This window comes from Eurypyga helias, unplaced genomic scaffold (assembly GCF_000690775.1).
Source record: "Eurypyga helias isolate BGI_N326 unplaced genomic scaffold, ASM69077v1 scaffold49144, whole genome shotgun sequence".
In the NCBI taxonomy this organism is placed as follows: domain Eukaryota; kingdom Metazoa; phylum Chordata; class Aves; order Eurypygiformes; family Eurypygidae; genus Eurypyga; species Eurypyga helias.
The window spans coordinates 82-19,776 of record NW_010247859.1 but is presented as its reverse complement, the minus strand read 5'-3'; the positions used below and the strand labels follow the sequence as shown (position 1 = coordinate 19,776).

The following is a 19,695-nucleotide window of genomic DNA, read 5'->3' as shown; positions in this document are numbered from 1 at the left end:
CCGCAGGCCAGGCTGGCCCGGAGCAGCCGGCCGAACCGGCTCTGCAGTGTGCCGAGCATCCAGGAGACAGGGCGGGAGCACAGGATGGATGGGGCGCTGGGTAGGCAAAAAGTACCCATAATATATGGAGTGCTGCGCCACAGAGACTGGTTTGTAGTCTAAGCCAACCCGTCAACTTCTGTGTGTAGGGAGCCTGAGAGATTTAGTACTGATAAACGCGCAGCAGCCATCTTGGTAGTTGCTCCTTTTCAAGTAAATTATTGTAAACAGCAGTGAGCTGAGTTCTCTCTTTCTTCTTGCCCAAGAAGAGCATTAGAGACCAGAGTATAAAATGCACTTGTTTGTCATGATCTTTGCAGAGACGATCTCCTTTTGAGTAGCTGCCAGTGTGGGCTCCTGTCACTCAGGTAGACGTGTTACTACTAAGGACACAGTACTCACCAGGCAGGTAAAATGAACCCTTCATGCAGGGAAAATCATCTGGAGTGCTTTATATTTTACATAATGATTCTATTTCTGTGTGTTTCACTTCTTTATCCACTTTTTGGGGTTTTAAAAAATTATTTATTTCTTCTGGTAGCACAGTTCAAGGAAGGAGGAATGTATCAGAATGGGCCCGTTGCTATGCTCAGTTTACACAATAGATCATTACCTTCCACTTGTTTTAAAACTCCAGAAGAATGGGTATTCTGTAATTGCCATAATAATCTGCAAGGGTGGCAGAGACAATAGAGATTGTTTCCAGCTAACTTAGTTTGCTGGATCTTTGCACTAGTCAGTGCAGAATTGAGAGCTGTCACTGAGAAGAAAAATCTTGACTGTCCTGCGTCTTGGAAATCATTGAGGCAAAATAGACATGGGCATTTCGGGTTGTTTCCACTCATTTTATGCAGTAGAAGTGTGCTGTAAAAACAGAGAGTACTTGAAATCTTAGGTTTTGTCTTACTCTAGTTGAGGATTACTGATTTCCATCAGGCCAGCGCAAGTCAAAAAGAAAGTAAACTGTGAAAAGGACTGTTCAGTTGGGTGTTGCATGAGATTACCTGGGTTTCTCATGTGGTTGCATAATTCATTTTTGTTCTCATGCATATTTTGTCCTTGTTCATGTGAACATTTTTTCTTAATTGGAATATGCGGAGCTGTTGGGAGAGGCGTATTGCCCTGTAATCCACCCCGCTTGCTCCTGCAGCAACTTAAAACGTAATGCAGAGCACGCCTCTCCATGACTGGAGAAAAACTGTTTTTTAAGGAAATGCCTGACCGAAATCGTGGGCTTACCTCTGGTACAAAGATTTTTCTGCACTGAGTGAAATCTGAAAGCTGCAATCACCAGTGAATTCTTCAGTGAAACGGACTGAGTCAGCAGCAGCCCAGCATCTGCTGCTCGGCTGAGTGCATGGAGGTGTGTTGCCTAGGGAAGGTCGGCACATGATTCATCAGCATCTGCATGCACTTTGCTTCATCTATTTTACTATAAGGGTGGAAGACTGAGCCCAGAGGATGAGACCTTTAGCTTCAGCAGCCTCCCAGCTGATCAAAGATATCATTCCTTGTTTAAAACAGCATTCTGTTTGTTTTCGGTTTTGTTTTCCAGTGATGGGTCCTGCTGGGAAGAGCTTTCTGATGGCACAGTTGTGAGTGAAACCAGCACAACATGTTCAGTGTCGAGGACCTCCTCATTTCTCATGGATACAAATTGTCAAAAAATCCCTCTGTTTCATATGAGAACAGATATGATGGATACCGGCATGAAATCACAGGGAACAGATCTGCTCAGAGGACGCTGAACGGGTTTGAGGCAGAATCGAGAGCCGGAGCATACAGCAAGAAACCTCTTGTGAAAACCAACTCGAGCAGCACTGAAAGCAGCCATGGGAGCCAAGGGAGGCAAGCTGGTCCTGGTTACCACCATGACCTTCAGGGTTTGTCCACTTTTCATACTTCAGAAGGGGGGTAAGTTTCAGCATCATGCCATGGCTTTGCTTTCTCTTCCTCTTGGTCCTGACAGATAACTAAGCATGACCCTCACCCTTGACACTATCTTCCTGTGATCCTTTCCTGCTGCCATACTAGTGACCATTTCCGTACACTGCAAGTCCACATGAAGCAGTGGCACATCCATTCACCTTCTGCCAGAGTGAGGCCTTTGAGAATATTGGGTTGGTGAGAAGTGGCCGAATGTGGGAAAATTCCATTTAGTAATATGGTATCAGAATATGTATCAGAAAGGACTTTCTGATGAGCATGGAAAAGCTCAGCCCAAGAACAGTAAAAAAAAAGGAGGCAAAAGCTCTTCCTTTTCTTTATTTTTAAAAAACTGAACCCAGCCTCTCCTGCCACACGCACACCCTGGCTTTTGCTGTAGATTCTGCCATGTGCAGCTCTCGGTGGGTTCCTACACGCACCCAGGACTTCCTTGGGTTTTTTAAGGCTGCTGTCGTGGTGTAAACATCAGAAGGTGCCTGTTCTTTTCTTTTTAAACAGCTCAAAGCCAGTGGAAGGTCTTGTCGTCACTCCATAAAATGTGCTTGTACAACCGTGGCTTGCTTAACACGGAGTACGTGCGCGCCAGGGCTGGGGCAGGCTGGGCAGGAAGAGCTGTGTGTACACACCACGGCTCGGCCATTGTTCTGCGGCTATTTGAGTGCTGCAGATGGACAAAGGAAAGGGACTAGAGCAGGACTGGAAGCCAGCCCAAGCATGACGATGGTTTATGAGGAAAAGCCCCTTCCTCCTGTCGAATGGGCTTGAAACTGAAAGCAGGGACCTTGGGAGCTTGTCCTCTTACAAAGAGCTTCGCTAACATGTGGCAAAGGCACGTGTCTCCTGACTTCTGGGCTCATCTGCTCTTCCCCTTCGTATCTCTTCCCCTTGTGAGCCTGCTTCCCCAGAGCAGAAATGGCTCCTGGCTGCCAGCTAGGATAATGGGCAGGAAGGGATGTAAAGCAGTCCTAGGGCAGCAAGTCACAGCTGTGGTGAAGGTCCCCAGGTGGAACTCTGCCTTCTGGAGAAGGAAGGACACAGGTTTAAAAGTAATAAGGATCCTTCATGGTGTGTTTTGGGTCAAGTAAACTGAACGACAATAAAGTGAGAGAATATACTGAAAAAGAATGAAAGGGAAAAACGTTTTGAAGCAGGGGAAGAGAATGTGCAGGGGCACCAAGGAAGGTGATGCGTGGCCTTGGCATGGAGTTTACAGTACGGAGAAAAATGGGTGTGAAGAAGAGATGGCTGTGCAGGGTTGGAAGCGAGCACAGGGCTGCTGCTCCCTCGCCCTGTAAGGCAGAGCCTGTGTGGGTGCACGATGTCATGGGAGCACTTCTGCCTCCCTGACTCCCGTCTCTCCAGGCCCATCTGCAGGGGCTCGGGTGTCTGCCCCATGTCTCGGATGTGGCAGAGGTGTCTGTAACTGCTGGCATCGGCTAAATACAAAATAATGCACCCTGACAGTTAAAGTGTCTCTTTCTAACATCTCAAAATGCAAGAGGTGAAACCTGTCAGTCTACAGCGTAGTTAAATGTTATCCTGCTTTTAGAAAGTGTCTTTTCCCCCTAAAATAGTGAATATAGCCCTGGAAATGGCTTTGTCACACTTTCACAGAAACAGAAATCTTTTCTTACTATTGTTACAGCAAACTGATTCCCAGTGAGCTGATTGGGAACTCTTACAAGGCAGTGGCAGCTATGAGCAAGGGAAATCCTTTGTACCAGGCATCCCTTTCTTGCCATCCCTGGCCTTGCAGTGTACCTCTGGTGCAGAGCATGACACTGCTGCTGTCCTGCAGGTACAGGTAGCTCCCTGGGGCAGATCCAGGAAAACTGCCTGCAGCTGCAGTGCTGCAGCACCGGTGGTTCAGTTGCTGAGCTCCGGTGTGACAGTCCCCCTCCAGACCCACTTGTTCTGTCCCAGGGAAGCATCCAAGGCATGCAGCTGCCATGTGAGTACACACTGTTTTATAACTGAAGAGAACACTTTCGTGATGGCCTACTTTGGAGAGTTTTGGCCTGTTACAGGTGGGCCAGAGTGAACTCCACACAGGATTTTGATCCCGCTGTCTGGTTTCTGGACCATTGCAGGAAATGGGTTCATGGGTCTCAGTCTGGGACAGAGCTGCACACTGCAGAGACTTGGGGACCATTTGGGCCCAAAGAGGGGGACATCCACCCAGCAAGGCCCAGCAGGAAGACACTTCACTTTGGGCATCGCAGGAGTCCTGCAGCCATCTCCTGACACTGTCTTCCCAGTGCAGCACAGAGGCTGGAGGAGGCCAGAAGAGGGGTGTGTCCCCCAACTACCTTCACAGACCTTGCCCAGCTCTACAGCAATTCAGAGCATGACTCAGGCTCCTTGGCTAGGGAATTATCTACACCACACTCTTGCTCAGATCACTGATGCAGAAGAGCTAATCACCTTCCAAACACCACAGAAGTGAGGAATGTTGCCCACCTTCTTGCTGCATTTGCAGCCAGGTTGCAGGGCTCGGGGTATTTCATGAAGGCAGGGGATGATGCTGTTACCTCCACTCATTAGAGCTGTTCTGCTGATCAAACCATGCCGAGGAGGAGAAGAGAAGCACCACAGAAACTGAGTGTGGGCACATCACACCGCCCGCTGCTGCTGCTTGCAAGGTGGGGAGTGACACATTGGAGCAGGGAAGTGGTGTTTTGCTCCATTCCATTGTTCTTCAGGCAAAGTGTGGGGGAGCTGATGGTGAGAGGGCTGTCCTGGCTGTCCTTGCTTAACTGAGCATTAGGAAGCCACACAGTGAAGGTTTGGAACAGCAGACGAGGCAAAGAAAATGGGAAAGCTGACCCTATGGGTAGAAATGAGAAGGCCCACAGAAGGACAACTCACTCTTGCTCCTCTTCTGAGTGGAGAGAAGAGGCACTTTGCTTAGCTGTTTGTGTGGGAGGAACTATGTTGGTAGCTAGCAAATATAGAGATAAATAGATAGCACCATTAATGAGGTCACCTGCAGGGGAAATTAGAACTAAGTGTACTGGTGTTTCCCAGTGTTGGGACTTGGAAGAGTGTATGTGAGGGTAGGATCCCAAAATAGAACAGAAGCTGCCAGTGTCCAGAACAGCCCTCTGAATGTTTTCCCCGCTTGCTGTCCAATCTTAACAATGCCTCCCCGTTGGGCACAAAGTCTGCCCCAGTGCCTGCAGCTCATGCACCACGAGCCTCATGCCTACTGCCTGCATGCTGGCAGCCAGAAACAGGGACAGCAGCTCCCATGGTATTGCTAGGTAGCCCTGCAATGGCCTTATTCTGCAGGGGTTTGTCTTCAAAGTCTGTGCCACACTCCTCCACTTCTGGCCCTGTTACATGGGTTGGGTGAAGTCCTGCTGGTCCAGTGCTGTGCTGGGGAAACTGTGCAGCTTCAACCCATTGCTCTGAGCGGGTCAGCTCGGTGAAATGCAGTCATGCAGCTGGTGCAGGGTGGACTGATGGCCTTGTTTCTGGCAAGGGCCTAAAATTCATAGAAAGCTAGCAATAGTTTGGATTTTTTAAAGTTTTCACTAGATTCATTTTATATATAATTAATTCAAAGAATTTTAAGACAGTAAATGTGATATTTGTTAAAAGCAGGCCTTTTAGAAAAGAGTTCATAATGTTAAAATCTACCTCCCTGGTGCCATGGGGACCACTCTGTCCCTGGCACTTAAATCTTCCTGGTTGGTCCCATGGGACCGCTCCATCCTTGGCACCCTGCCCAGCTGTGAAGCACTTGCAAGCTGCTGTGTCCGGGTGTGCATTTCTTTGTGTGTCGGTACCGTTGCATCATGGAGCGAGACAGACCTGCGTAGTGGCCTGGTCAGAGACTGCTGCTAAGAGGGACTGTGCGGTCTCTTTACTTACATCGTCATGGACGCAAGGACTGCAGCATGCTGCATGACTGCAGCATGAATGGCATTCACCATCCAGGGATGTAGCATTGCTGAGGCTGTAGTGAAGCATTTTGAACTTGGGTTGGCTCTGGGGTGCTTCCCCTTCCCACCACTTAATTCGACTGCAAGACACAAGTGTTGTGTATGCTGGAAGGAGGCACTCTGCCACAGTTGCCGCAACAGGCAGTATGGTCATGCTGTGCTGCCCCTCTGCCTGCCTCCCTCCCTGCCTGCCTGCCATGCCTACTGCATGCAGATGCGCAGGACTGCTCTGCTTTCTGGGGAGCCAGGGAGTCTTCAGGTTGGAGCTAAACTGGAGGGTCCTTAGGGAGCTGTTGAGCATCCTCTTCCCACTGTGCAGTGCTGTGGTACCTTCTCCAGAGGCTTGCAGGGCCCAGGAAACTGGCTGTCTGTGTAGCCACCTCTAGTGTCTGAGCCAGGAGCTGGAGAGACTCGTATTCTCTGACTTGTGAGTAGTTCATAGAAAAGATCAAGTTTAAAAAGCTCTGAATAGCTCCTTTAAACGTCTTTTCTACATTGCACTGCAATGATGAACTATTACAGGTTACATGGTGCATTGTGTCATGTTCAGATGTTTTTTACTGGAGACTAGTTATTAATCTTTTAATCTTTAAAAATACATTTAATCTTTTAAACCATTTTTAGTAAGTGGAGGAACATCCTTTCTGTAACTGAAACTGTCCTAACTTAGGGCTAATTTGATGAATGTCTAAGCTTGGGGTTTGTTTGTTTGTTTGTGCGGTTTTCTTAAAAAATACTAACCAAAATTATTCTGTTTTACTGGTTTCCTAGGAAAGAGTCAGGTAATGCTTCCTTCCCTATTCCTGATTTTCTGTTGTCATGGTTTAACCCAAACTGGCAACTAAGCACCACACAGACGCTCACTCACTCCCCCCTCTCCTCTGGTGGGTTGGGGGAGAGAATCAGAAGAGTAAAAGTGAGAAAAATCATGGGTTGAGATAAAGACAGTTTAACAGGTAAAACAAAAGCCATGCATGCAAGCAAAGCCAAACAAGGAATTCATTCCCAACTCCCCATGGGCAGGCAGGTGTTCAGCATCTCCAGGAAAGCAGGGCTCCTTCACGCATAACGGTTACTTGGGAAGACAAACATCATAACTCCGAATGTGTCCCCCCCTTCCTTCTTCTTCCCCAGTTTATATGCTGAGCATGACGTCATATGGTGTGGAACATCCCTTTGGTCAGTTGGGGTCAGCTGTCCCAGCTGTGTCCCCTCCCAGCTTCTTGTGCACCCCCAGCCCCCTCACTGGTGGGGTGGGGAGAGGAGCAGAAAAGGCCTCGACACTGTGTAAGCACAGCTCAGCAGTAATGAAACCATCTCTATATTATCAACACTGTTTCCAGCACAAATCCAAAACGGAGCCCCACACCAGCTACTAAGAAGAAAATTAGCTCTATCCCAGCCAAAACCAGCACACCTAGTAAATCCTTATAACAGCCATCCCATTCAGTTCCTATGCTGTTAGTTGCAGGTGTTGCAAATCTCAGTATTCGTGTCTACCACACTTCCTTCCCCCAGTGTTTTTATATTTGGGTTGATAAGAATTTGGGTTTGCTTAATATTTGGTTTGGGGTTTTCTGTAATGGCAAATTAAGCTTTGCAACAACATCTCTGGAAATTTAGAGATCAAGATTTTTAGATGCTTTTCTTAAAGACATGCTGCCACTGAAGCAGGAATCATTTCAGGGAAATCTGATGGCCTGCGCTGAACAAGATGTCAAACTAAATAATCGTAATGGTCTCTGCTGATCTTGGAATCCATGACTCTCTACTTCCTGCAGTTTCTGTAGACCCTTTTACAATGATGGCTAAAATCAAACAGAAAGAGCAATCTATCCATTCCCTCCTCGCTATTGCTAGACCCTATTTTTCGCTCATTTTGTAAACACAGATACAAATGGTGCCCTAGCAGCATGGGGATGTGATGAAAAGGTAGACTGGATAGTCTCAGAAAGCAGCATTTGTTCAGCTGCATGTTTCCACATGCAGAGAGGCATGGAAATGTTCGCTGCTACTGCAATCAGCTTTCCAATGTAGGGGGTGCCCTGTTATATCTCGCCGATTAATGAAGAGGTCTGTTACTTCCTGGGCTTCAGCGATCGAACTGTACTTTGTACTTCAGAGGCAGAACATTTTGTTCAGATGTTGTCTTAATCCATCTGAATTAATATGAACAGAATGCTCCTTATCACAGTTTGGGTTTTAAACTTTCATAGTCAGAGGTTGAAGTTTACATGCATAGAAGAAAATTACTGTGGATCTGGATTGCTTAATTTTCATTCTGAATTTTGAATTGCATTATGTTTTCACAAAGTACTATTTAACTAGATGATTGTTTTTAGTAGAAAAGAGCCAGATGACACTGTTTATATACCTTGGGGTGGAGGGAAGAAAAAGAAATTCTTGGGTTCTATCTACATACTTGTCCTATTTCTGTCAATTTTGATTTTTATTTCCAGTCTTATGCTGGTGGCAGCTACACAGTGTAATGGGCGTTGTATTGTTGGGTACCTTCGGTACTAGAATAGCAGAACACAGTTCAAGTAGAAGATCAATTATTTTTATGGAAGGGTACCAATTTTGTTTAGCAGTAAGTAATATATGAAATAGTTGACACTGTTCAGAACACACAGAGCACCTATTCTGTTCATGTAAATCTGTGTTCTGAATTTCTAATCCACAATAAAGTATCTAGTGTCTTTCATATTTCAGTAATAGATTGTTGGAGTTAATCCCTCTTTTATTTAACAATGTTGTACTTCTTTTGATGCATTTTAGATTTTAAATATTGGTTCCATCTTATTCAGAGCCGTGCTGATACATCGCTGTTGTTGTGGCACGTATCTTTTCACCCAAACTACTTTGAAGAAATTTACTCCCTCAGAAAGGTGAACAAGAATCAGTGCAGGAGATCACATGTTTAATTTCAGCTCTCGAACTAGGATGCACGTCATGTTTCTTACAGAATATATCTTACGAAATAGCCCTCTATCTGTTCTCCCTACCTCTGCTTTTGAGCTATGGATTCCTGTTAGACTTGTGTACCACAGCAGTCCCCTTGACGTCTGTAGATTATGATGTAGCGGAGTGCAGAAATAAGTTTAGCACAATCATTCCTGGTTTCCTGGTGTCCATCAAGGAGGGCTGTGTATGTTTGCACAGCACATAACTGTGTGCATTTGTACCTCTTTCTAACAGCTTTGCATAGCTAACAACATGCCAGCAGAGCATCAGTCCCTTCCTTTACTCATGTTAATGACTGACTTTTAAATCCTCTCATTAAAATCATAATGTCATCTGGTTGCAAATAGTTTACACAAACCCCATTGGCATAACTCAACATTTGACCTCCTAATGGCCTTACCCGTGAGGGAAAGAAAGGGCATCTGTGCAAACTGCCTGTGACGCTGTGTTTCTTTTTCAGGGTTCGTGACAGGGCTCAATTAGCATGGTCTTCCCAGCCCAGGACTGATAAAGACCTTGCCTACTGGAGAAGACGAGGACAGGACTTCAGTGTGCTACTGGGCTATTCCCAGAAAGGCGGTGTGGAAATGAAAGGCCTGGCTGCAGCCCCAGGGGCACCCCGGCACCCCAAGGAGACGCAGCTGAAGGTGGGGATGGGTGCAGGCTACGTCAGAAGAAGCGGCATGCAGGAGAGCTGCGAAGTGCCTGGCGACTGCAAATGGCAAAGTCTGGGAATGGAAAGCTGGAACCAGCCAAAAAAGGTAGGGAGGCAAATGTCCGAGGGTGACAGGGAGAAGCTGCTTCAGGAGCTGTATTCACTGACGCTGGGAGACAACGTACTGAGCACCCACAACAAGGGGAAATCACAGTCCTTGCCGAGGGTCCTTTCGCCGGAGAGCATGAGGTGTGTGGAAATGCCCTCTCTGACCAACAGTAACAACTCACTCAGCATAACTAAAACCCCCTCCTACCCCCAAAACAGACTGAGTGTGGAACCGGCCAAACACCACGAAACTGGAGGCCATTTCCTTCCCCTGGTGAAACCCAAATACGGGAGACCTCTGAAGCCTCCGACCTATGAACTGCAGCGGCAGACGAGGGCACCTGCGGAAACCGCGGGTTTCCAAGACCACTACAAGAAAGACGAACCCATCTCCTACTTAGCCAAAGTTAATGAGCCCAGGCAAGATGCTTGCATTCAAGACTCTGGTTTGGAACCCCCAGTCTATGTACCTCCTCCTTCTTACAAATCCCCACCTCACCAAAACATGACCCCACATCCCCTCAATGAAGTGCCTAACACCGACACGTACGCCAGCAGCGATCAGCAGGGTCCTGCCGAGCGGGATGTCCCCTGCCAACGACCAGCCGTGAATACTTTTGAAGCGGGGAGGGACTCTTGCAAAGACAACCATCTTCCTCACGGGAAGCAAAGCCATACAAGGCGCCCCGCTGACTACCTGCGTTCTGTTCAATATATTCCCTTTGATGATCCTCGGATACGACACATTAAAATTGCACCACCGGAAGGTCTGCAGGACAATGCTAAATACACTGAAAATACATGTAGTCCCAGTTCTGGTGCTTTGCAAGAGAGAGATTTTGAAGTACAGTACAACAGTGCCTTTTTGGATGCATCAAACTTGTCCAGTTCTACAAAGGGAGATAGAACTTCCGACAGCTCAACCCATAGCAACAGATGGTTGGCACCATCCGTCCAAGATCAGGAAAATTGTGCCTTGCTGGACCAAAGAGACAGTTGTAGCACAACTAATCACAGCCCCCGTAACGAAGCCAGCGCGGAGTACACAAAAGGCAAACTTTCTGTAAGAAGTTCACATATGGACAGCACCTGTGAGACTGTTACAAAAGTGAAAAAGTTTGAACCTGGAACCGGGATGCAGAGCAAAAGGAGTTCAAAGAAAAAAATGAATGAAACTATATTTTGTTTGGTCTCTATCCCAGTTAAATCAGAATCCAATCTGCCAGATACAGATAGGAACAACAACATAACCCAGAGCCCTGATAAGAATGGGTTTGATAACAATGGGGCTTTGCAAGAACAAAGTCTCTTAAGTATGTCTTCAACAGACTTGGAGCTACAAGCGCTTACAGGAAGCATGACCAATAAAAATGAGTTACAAAAACAAGAGCTGTGGAGACCAGAGAAGTTCAAACAAATGAATGACCTCAGATTTATTCAGCCTACAAAACACAGAGAGCTCAAATACTCTGGCTCCTGGCCAGGTGATCAGTACAAAGACCAGCAGACACAGACCAGTTTTGCTGAAGAACCTAAAAGCCCACAATTTTTTCATGGTACAAAGCCTGAGCAGCCCAATAGTAACAAAACACTGTCTCCAGAGCTCTTGGGATGTACAGCGTCCACGATAGGGTCACATCAGACAGGGTTACCCGCTGAAGAGAGAAGCTGCAGACAGAGCGCTTACAGCATGAAGGGTCAGATGTACCTCAGCCAGTCTAGCAACAGTGCTTTTTCCAGGACTGCCACCTCGGTCCTTCAGGCCCCCTCCCCAAAAGCCCACCAGAGCCAGCCCATCCCTGCTCAGGAGAGGGAAACCGGCCTTCCTTCCAAGGGAGATGTAGTTAAGGGAGAAGTGGGTGCTGCCTGCAACAGTAAAGAGCTGTTTGGGCAGTTCCTGTTGAAACCTGTAAGTCGCCGTCCCTGGGATGCAATAAGTGAGCTAGAAAGTTTTAACAAGGAGCTGCAAGGGCAGGAGGAGAGCACAAGCAGCGAAGAAGATTTGGAAAGCGCTGCGCCTTCTCCGCAGGCAGGTGCCCTTTTGCAGAGGAGGGCGTCCAGAAATGAGAAGTTGAACCAGGAGCCAAAACACAGTGGGAAGTCGGAAACAGTTGTGCCAGAGGTGCCTGTATTTAAGTCAGGAAGAGTTAAAAGTAAGTCTGAGAGTTGGAGTGTGGGGACAGAGCATGGCGGTGAGCCGGGCTGTGTTGGCTCTCAAGGCTCCTCGCAGCCAGGAAGGAGCAGTGAAGGAGTCGGGCCAGCAGATGGAAGTCTGATAACAGAAATGAGGATGGGGGAAGCCAAGAGCAGAACAAGCAAACAGCCAGTTTATGTGGGCCCTCTCAAGAGAGGTTTGTCCGGTAGCCCAAGCAGTTCGTGTCACAGTAACCCTTTCAATAACCCTGTCTTGCAGGCGATGAGCGAGGACCAAAATTACCTAGACTTTGTTAAACTGAGCAAAGGTGCAACTCCCACAAATGATAAGGTATTAGAGAGAGGCTCAGTTGTACGCTTGTCACTAACGAAGAGGAGCCAAGGGCACTCTGAGCCGGATTTGAGGTCAGTGGGACTTGATGTAGCCCCAGGACCTGGTGCTAATAATTTTGATCACTCTTCAAATGCAAATGCAGTGGAAATCCCTGTGAATGAGTCGTTGGAGGCAAGAGCTGCAAGAATTTTAGGTATAGATATAGCAGTGGAGTCTCTCCTTCCGGATGACCACGTTGGGCCCCACACAGGCAACAGCCGTTCAGGTGGTGCCCAGAACTTTGCATCACCAGTGGGGAGCACAGTAAGTGACAAAGAAGGAAAAAAAGATGGTTCTTATGAAGGCAGACGAAAGTGTGGCTGGACAGAGAGTGCTCTCTTTGTTGGAGCAGGAGGCCGATCTTTATACCCTGATGAGTGCCAGGCTGCTCACCAGGAAGCCAGCACTAAAACACTGGTAACCGAGCAAGTTCTTGAACAACCTGCGAGTCCCAGCCAAGGTGAGGACCAAAACTTGGTTTGCAAGTCAGCTGTGAATCAGCATTCAGAAAAGAGAGGAAGAAGCACCTCGAAAGTGATAGAGACACTCCAGGGCAAGCTCACTTCTCCACCAAGCCGGACTGCCATGGATCGCTTAGTGCGAATGAAAGAAGTTGACTCTGTGTCGCGGATGAGACGTCTGAGCATTAAGAGCGCGGACTCGGGGGAGGAGGTAGATGAGGAGAAGCTGTCGAAGGTACAAGAGGAGAGAGGTAACAAACTGGCAAGCTCAGGGGCTGTTTCCAAGCGTGTTATCTCTCTCAGTGAAAACGGATATTTAGGTGGAATGGAGAAGAAGAAGATCGACAAGGATTTTGCTTTAGGTAAGACCCTATTATGGGAAATCCAAATGGGTACTGTTTCCTTATGTAATGGGCATGATTGGTTTGCTTATGCCCACATAATGCTGCTCAAATAGTAACAGGCTGTGGGTGGTACTACCCCCGTCTGGTTGCCACCATCTTTGCTCTCCTTGTGGAGGAGATAACATGAGTGCTTTCTGATCCCATTTTAGGAGAAGATACTGTAAAACTCACTTGTGATACTGAAACTCATTCACAGAGACTGGAGCGCTCCCTGAGGTCTGACCTCTGTCTAATTGTTTCAGGGAGCAGACAGCTTCAAACAGCAGAGTTCAGAGATAGTCACTCTAGCGCCAGTGTTCGGGAACACGTGGTGATTTCATCATAGCCTCTCCTTGAATACCCATTTTTTTCCCTCTCTAATACTTAAGTAGGCACATACTATATCAGAGTTCAGAAGAAACTAAAAATAAAAAGCTGATGTTCTTCTGTGAAGCCTCTGGGAAGTGGCTGCATTAAGGGGCCTGGAAAATTCTCTCTCTTTCATGAATGTTTTCCAGATCAGATGCTAAGTGCTGTCCCCAGGTCAAATGGCAAGTTGACATTTTCAGTGAACACCCTTTTTTTTTTGGTGTTCCTCATCTCTCAGAAGCATATAAACTTGCGTAGTCCATATGCATCCCCAGAGTAACATGAGCTGTTCTCTCTCTGAAACAGTTTTCATATGGCATTGTGTTGAACAACTGAAAATCGTTGTTGCCATAGATCTGTGTAAAGGGATAAATCTCCCAGGCCACCTGTCTAGTCCATTAAATTAATTGGAGTGAGCGAATGTATGGTGTGAAAGTTGTTAAATTACTATTAATCTCCTCCTTCCTTTTTCCATCCTCTTTGCAACAGCTGACATTCTACCTTGAAATCTGCACAGGTTATTCATTAAACCTCATCAATACAAATCTGTCCACAGTTTTCCAGTGCAGAGTGACTGAAATGAAATGGACCACGCTTTAAAGTGGATTTATGTATTTCCATCTGAAGAGAGATATTTGTATGAGTTCAAAGTATTGACCCCTGCGGTCTTGCAGTCTTTCCCATCAGGGTTTTTTCTGTATCCCACAGCTCTGTGTCTCTTTCTGCTCTGAACTGTAGTTCTCTAGACCAGATTTTCCAAACAGGCTAATTTAGCTTCCTTGTACCCATCAGGTCTAGTACGCCCCACATGCATTTCATATGCTTTTCTCCCTCGGGGTTTCTGCTGGAGTGAAGAAAGTAACTGTTGTGGTGACATGACTTCAGGGATGTATCAAAACAGATTGGGTGTGTTTTATTGGAGACTTACTCTGCAGTAAATTAGGGCTAAATTTATCCCTCTTGCTGACAGTGCCAGGCGTGTATTCTGCAGCGTGTTCCCATTGCAGCAGTTCCCTCACAGACATAACAGCCCTCCCCACGTCTGGATAGCGTGGTGTCCCGTCCTGCCGCACACGCAGGGTCACACACACTCACACGGGCCGGGAAGGCGCCTCCTCCACTGGCTTCTTCCCATCCAAAGACACCCTGATTTGTTGATGGCCACAAGACCTTCACCTTGCCTTAACGGGGCACGACTGAAGATTCGTGTTTGTAGAAAGGCCTGATACTGTGTCTTCATCTGTGAACTCTCACTCCACCTTCCCAGCTGGTACCACTGAAAGGCAAAATGAGAATCCTGGAAAACCATTGTATTTGTTGCTTTTAAAGAGTAAATATTGCTAAAGGCCATTCTGTTTGGAGTGAGGTAGGGTGGTGTTAGCCTTATAATTGCAGACTGAGCCCGTCGCAGAGGCTAGAAGCCTTAGCAGAAACCGGTTTTCACATGTATAACGCGGCCTGGCAGATGCAAAGGCTTTTTGAGCTCTACTGAAACTCAGTGTAATAAGCTGTTCTTCCTGTGCAAATACTGCCATTAGAGGAACACCTCCAAATGTTCCCAAATGCGCTAGATGTCTTTTCTGCTTTGCTGTGTGAAGACTGCTTCCATGAGGCTGCTGATCTGGCTTTGTTTCTGTAGAGGGCATTTCAAATGAGCTTAACCAAATGTTGAATAAATGCTTCTGTATCAGTGCTAGAACTCCAGTGTTTGTCCCCAGAAGTGTGATGTAGCCTGGCAGTCTGCTCCTTTTGTATCCTTGGTTTAGGTGAGGATGATGTGGGTAAGCTTTCAGGGAATAAACTGAGTCACGCAGAGGCTCCATGTCTTGTGGCCTGATTTTCTCCTTCCCGCCACTCCCCGAGACAGCGAGCACCTGCAATTTTGTGGGGTGTTCTGTTAGGAAAATCAGATTTCTGAAATGTAAGTCCATTTTTATGCCTAGGTCAACCTCACACAAAAGAGTTCAGAACCTGTATGTGTTCTAGCAGTTTAGATGACAACAGAAAAAATGTTACTGCTTTAGAGGCATCTTCCCACACCATCAGTGCATTAAGATTAAGAAAGATGCAGCGTTATCCTGGAGCACACTAGCCTTCAAAACTACTTTTCCTCTTGATTTTTTTGCATCCCTGTGGTGTCTGTTCATCAAGTTTGGAAATAGCAGAAGAGGCTGAACAGTGATAAGCAGTTCTGAAAACATAGGTGTTTCTGGCACAGACTCCTTTCTTGGCTGGCCTAGCAAATTGGAATAAAGGATAAAGGATCCTGCGCCAGGACTCCACCCACTGGAACCAAATCCAGAAGTTCTTTCTTAGCCAGTTCCCCCTTGATAAGTGTCTGGATGGTGCAGATGGACACTGGTACAGAGTAGTAAAAATTGCCTCTGAGGATTTTTATGCTTGTTTGAATGAAGACATTCACTCACATCAGCATGAAAGTCTTGAGGGTGAACATTTTACTCCAAAGTGTGATATTTACGTGTGCTTAAGGTAAGCACAGATACCCAGGTTGTGTAAGACCAGCAAGCAGTACATGGTAGCATGGGCTGCAGTGCCGGTTTGTCCAGGCCCACTGTGCCTACAGATGCCTCTGTAGGTAGCCTTGGTGCCTCCACGCCATGACTACGGATCCCAAGGAGCTTAGGGCAAGTCAGATGTGTGCATGACCTCCATAGGTAGCCCTGGTTCCTCCACGCCATGACTGTGCATCCCAAGGAGCCTAGGGCAAGCCAGACGTGTACATGACGGCACAAGGCGAGCAGATCTCACAAGGCAAAGTGCTTTCATTGCAGTCCTACCCCAGAGACACGAGAGTGAAGGAAAAGCTCACATCTGCTCACTTCATGGCCAATGTTGGGATAAATCCAATGAAAGGAATCTGATAGAATAGTGTCCTTAAGACTTCAGGAAAACAAACAAACAAACAAACAAAACCACAACAAAACAAAAACAAAACCAAAGTGTGGTCTGTCCTGTGAACTGACGACAGGTAGGCTGAAAGTGAAGACCAATGTTAATAAGCCAGTCCAGTGTTTTAGTGAATGATGTTCAAAACGTCAGCTGCAGTTTTGCAGCCCGAAGCAGGGCAGTCTGACCATAGCGATGCAATGCAGCTGTGCTTCCCTATATGCTGTTGATTTAATAAAAGCCAAGGATTTGCAATCGAGTTAAAAGACCCTGATGACTGGATGGCATCATCACTACTTCAGCCAGTCTTAAACACCCCGCTAGGATGCTCAAAGCATTTCCTTGTCCTTAGGGTTCAGTACAAGGAGGAGCAGAGCTTATGTCTTTCTCTCGCTGTCACAGCCTCTGAAAACCAGAAGTAATCACTTAGTGCGCTTGTTCCTACCTACTCAAGGTTTCCCAGGTTATATCTGCATGTGTTCAATCCAACTTCTGAATTACACTGGTGTAAATACAGAATCTGGGTCAGCAATGTAGTATGAATCTTTAAGGTCTTTAAGGTTTAAACTCAGTATTAGCATCTTTTTAAAATAAAACCTAGGGAGAAGATGTCTTATTTCCACAGCTAGCAATGTTGAATAGATATCACAATACATTATTAATAGTGTTTTCTTGTCTTTTTTCAGCTACATATGACCCCACCAAAGTTGAAAAGGTGTGAGATGAATGGAGAGAACAGATATTTCTGCTCTACTAAGAATGTTTCACTGATTTTTTTTTTTCTGGGTGCTTTTTGTTTGGTTTTTTTTGTTCTTTGATGCTTGGAAATTGCCTCCATTTGTGGTGTTCATGGTGTACTGATAATACCTTTACCACTGCCACTAGGAATTAGCTGTTCGTATCTGAAACTGTTGCGGAGACTACAGAAAATTCTGACTTCTACATTGGAACCACCTGGCTTTGTAGCTTTAAGACTTAATGCCTACCATTGGCAAAGAGTTTTTATCTGAACTCTGTTTCTGTCTTCAGTGGGAACGATGAAATGCATGAAGTGAGGCGTTTGAGCTTTCTCTTTGGTGTAAATGTAAACGTGGGACATTAGTGAAATGATTTTTAAAAGAATGTGAATTTATAAGCTAAACTTCTAAGTATCTACAGTCTAAACTTTGTTTAACTTAAGGGATTTTTGGCCATAAGTGGAAAGTGCTGCTGCACTGCGTGAGGGAAGGAATACAAGAGAATGGTAGCAAAGGCAGATTGTGAAATTATTTCTGACTTCCAGAGTTTAAATTTACTCGGATTAAATACGTACTTGTCACCTAGACAGAATAAAAGCCAAAAACCCAAAGCTTCTAAAAGATGGAAGACTTTTGCAGTACAGTGTACAGAACTTGTAATTATAGTAGCTGGCAACTAGTGTTTCAAACCAATGCAAAGTATACCACTGGCTGTTTTGCACTCAGTATTACTTATTTTTGTTTTGTTGTTTAGAAATTCTTTATATGAAAGAATAGTAGCTGGTTTAAAATAGCCCATTTTAACAAAGTAACTATATTTCTTGTTACAGAATACTATCTATTTTTCTATGATGTAAACAATTGCTAACAAGTGGCAAGTATAAAGAAGTATTATTATTATTATATTTTAAGAAGACATATCCCTCTGAGTGAAGGTGCCCCAAGCAGATTTCACTTGTATATCTTAATGCACACTCCATATTGCCACATACTCAGTACTGCGACCTTACTCTGTTCTGAGAAGAGCCATCTCTATGTGTCTGTCTGTCTGTATGTACTACAGGGTTAATTTCTGTTTTTCACCACTCAACCCTTGGATTGTTCTTCTTGGAGCCACTTTCTGAAACACTGCTGAGAACCGTCCGGGCTGGTGTTGCTGCCATTACATTCCAGCGACTGATTACCAAAAAGTGGGTTTTGATCTTTGTCCCAGTATCTCTGAGTGGCTCAGAAAAATACCTGGTTGCTCTCTTTTACTTTGTTCCTTTTTATGTATTATGGGTTTGGATTAGGCCAGTGTATAAAAATAAACAAACCTGGGTTTAATTCTTCCCTGAAGTCAACTGCTGTTGATGGGGAGGAGTTCAGGTGTCTTCTTGATGGCATTTAAATATATGGCTTTAAGTATATTTTATCTGCACACACAAATGCATGAATTACAGAGATTATAATAAAGCCTGTGCATTCTGCTCTTTGATACTGAATTAGCCTGCATAGTATCTGTATCTTTAAAGCCTTTATGTCCATTCCTGTGTGGCTTTTTGTAAGTACCTGTGTACTAACATTCTTCTGATGACTTGTTCATGTACTTCACTGGTCTATTCTACTGGCCTTTTCCAGTTTTTAGCATAATTTTTTTTAAAATCTTCTAATTTCTTGAAATATTTTTTCCTAAGTCAGTAATTTGGAAAGAACGACAGGGAAGAACACTCATCCTGTGTCTTGGCAGCAAGAATTTCTTGTCTGTAACACATGATTCTGTTACATATGGACTATTTAAAGCTTGTTTAAAAAGAAATTGTGGTGTATAATTTATTTTATTAACTCTAGTGTATGCTATGTAGCAAGACTTGTTGACAAACTGTTCCCACCACTCTCCCTATAACCACCTTTCTTCATCACCATCTAGGACATCTGGAGGGGGTGGTGTAGTAAATAGCTACAAAACATGTTTCTTTCCCCCCACCCGCCTTGCCCCAATTCTGCCCATAAAAAAGTTCATTAAAAGCGTTGCTTCAACCCTCATCATCCCGCTCACTAGTAAAGCTGAGATGTCTAACAATTAACTTGGAAGTTTTAATGTATCTTGATTTATCTGTAATTCATCTATGATTTCTGGAGAACTGTAAATGGTCACATATAACCAGTTCTGCTACCTTCAGTTCATGTCTCTGGAACAAGAGTTTTCTGTGCATTGAATTTTCTGATGGGGAAGAGCTTAACTGATTCTGCAACATGTCGGTTTCATCAGAGGAAGGAAGGAAGGAAGGAAGAGAGGGAGGGAGGGAGGAAGGAAGGAAGGAAAAGCAGCAGTATTGCAGAGAGGGTTTTATTGGCTAAGAATAAGAAATTAAAACCTAGAAAGTTAGTAAACTTTGTACGTGACTTGCCAGTGGACAAAAGATTAAAGTTAGTACTGCTTTAAAAATGGTGTATTCCTCTAACAACACTGGCTGTTTCATTTTGTACTGTGGTACACACAGCTAAGAAATACACGGAGTATGGTTTATGGTTGCACATTTCTTCAGTAGCTGTGCCATAATTAAAGTGTCAGCCATCGGTATGGGCTGGATGGTAGCGTAGCTGAGCACCTTCCTAGGAGCCTTTGGCCAGTTGCAAACAGCAGTCGGCAGAAAGCTCCTTTAACACCA

The 19,695-nt window shown here is 45.5% G+C and overlaps 1 protein-coding gene across 1 annotated transcript; it reads left to right on the top strand.

Annotated features, from left to right (window-relative positions):
- The first annotated feature begins 1,654 nt into the window (after window positions 1–1,654).
- KIAA1462 (KIAA1462 ortholog) lies at window positions 1,655–17,415 on the top strand. Its single transcript, XM_010150844.1, has 3 exons — window positions 1,655–1,953; window positions 9,358–13,010; window positions 16,994–17,415. Exons 1-3 carry the CDS (start codon window positions 1,655–1,657, stop codon window positions 17,026–17,028), a joined length of 3,987 nt encoding a protein of 1,328 aa, XP_010149146.1. The 3' UTR covers window positions 17,029–17,415.
- The last annotated feature ends 2,280 nt before the right edge of the window (window positions 17,416–19,695 follow it).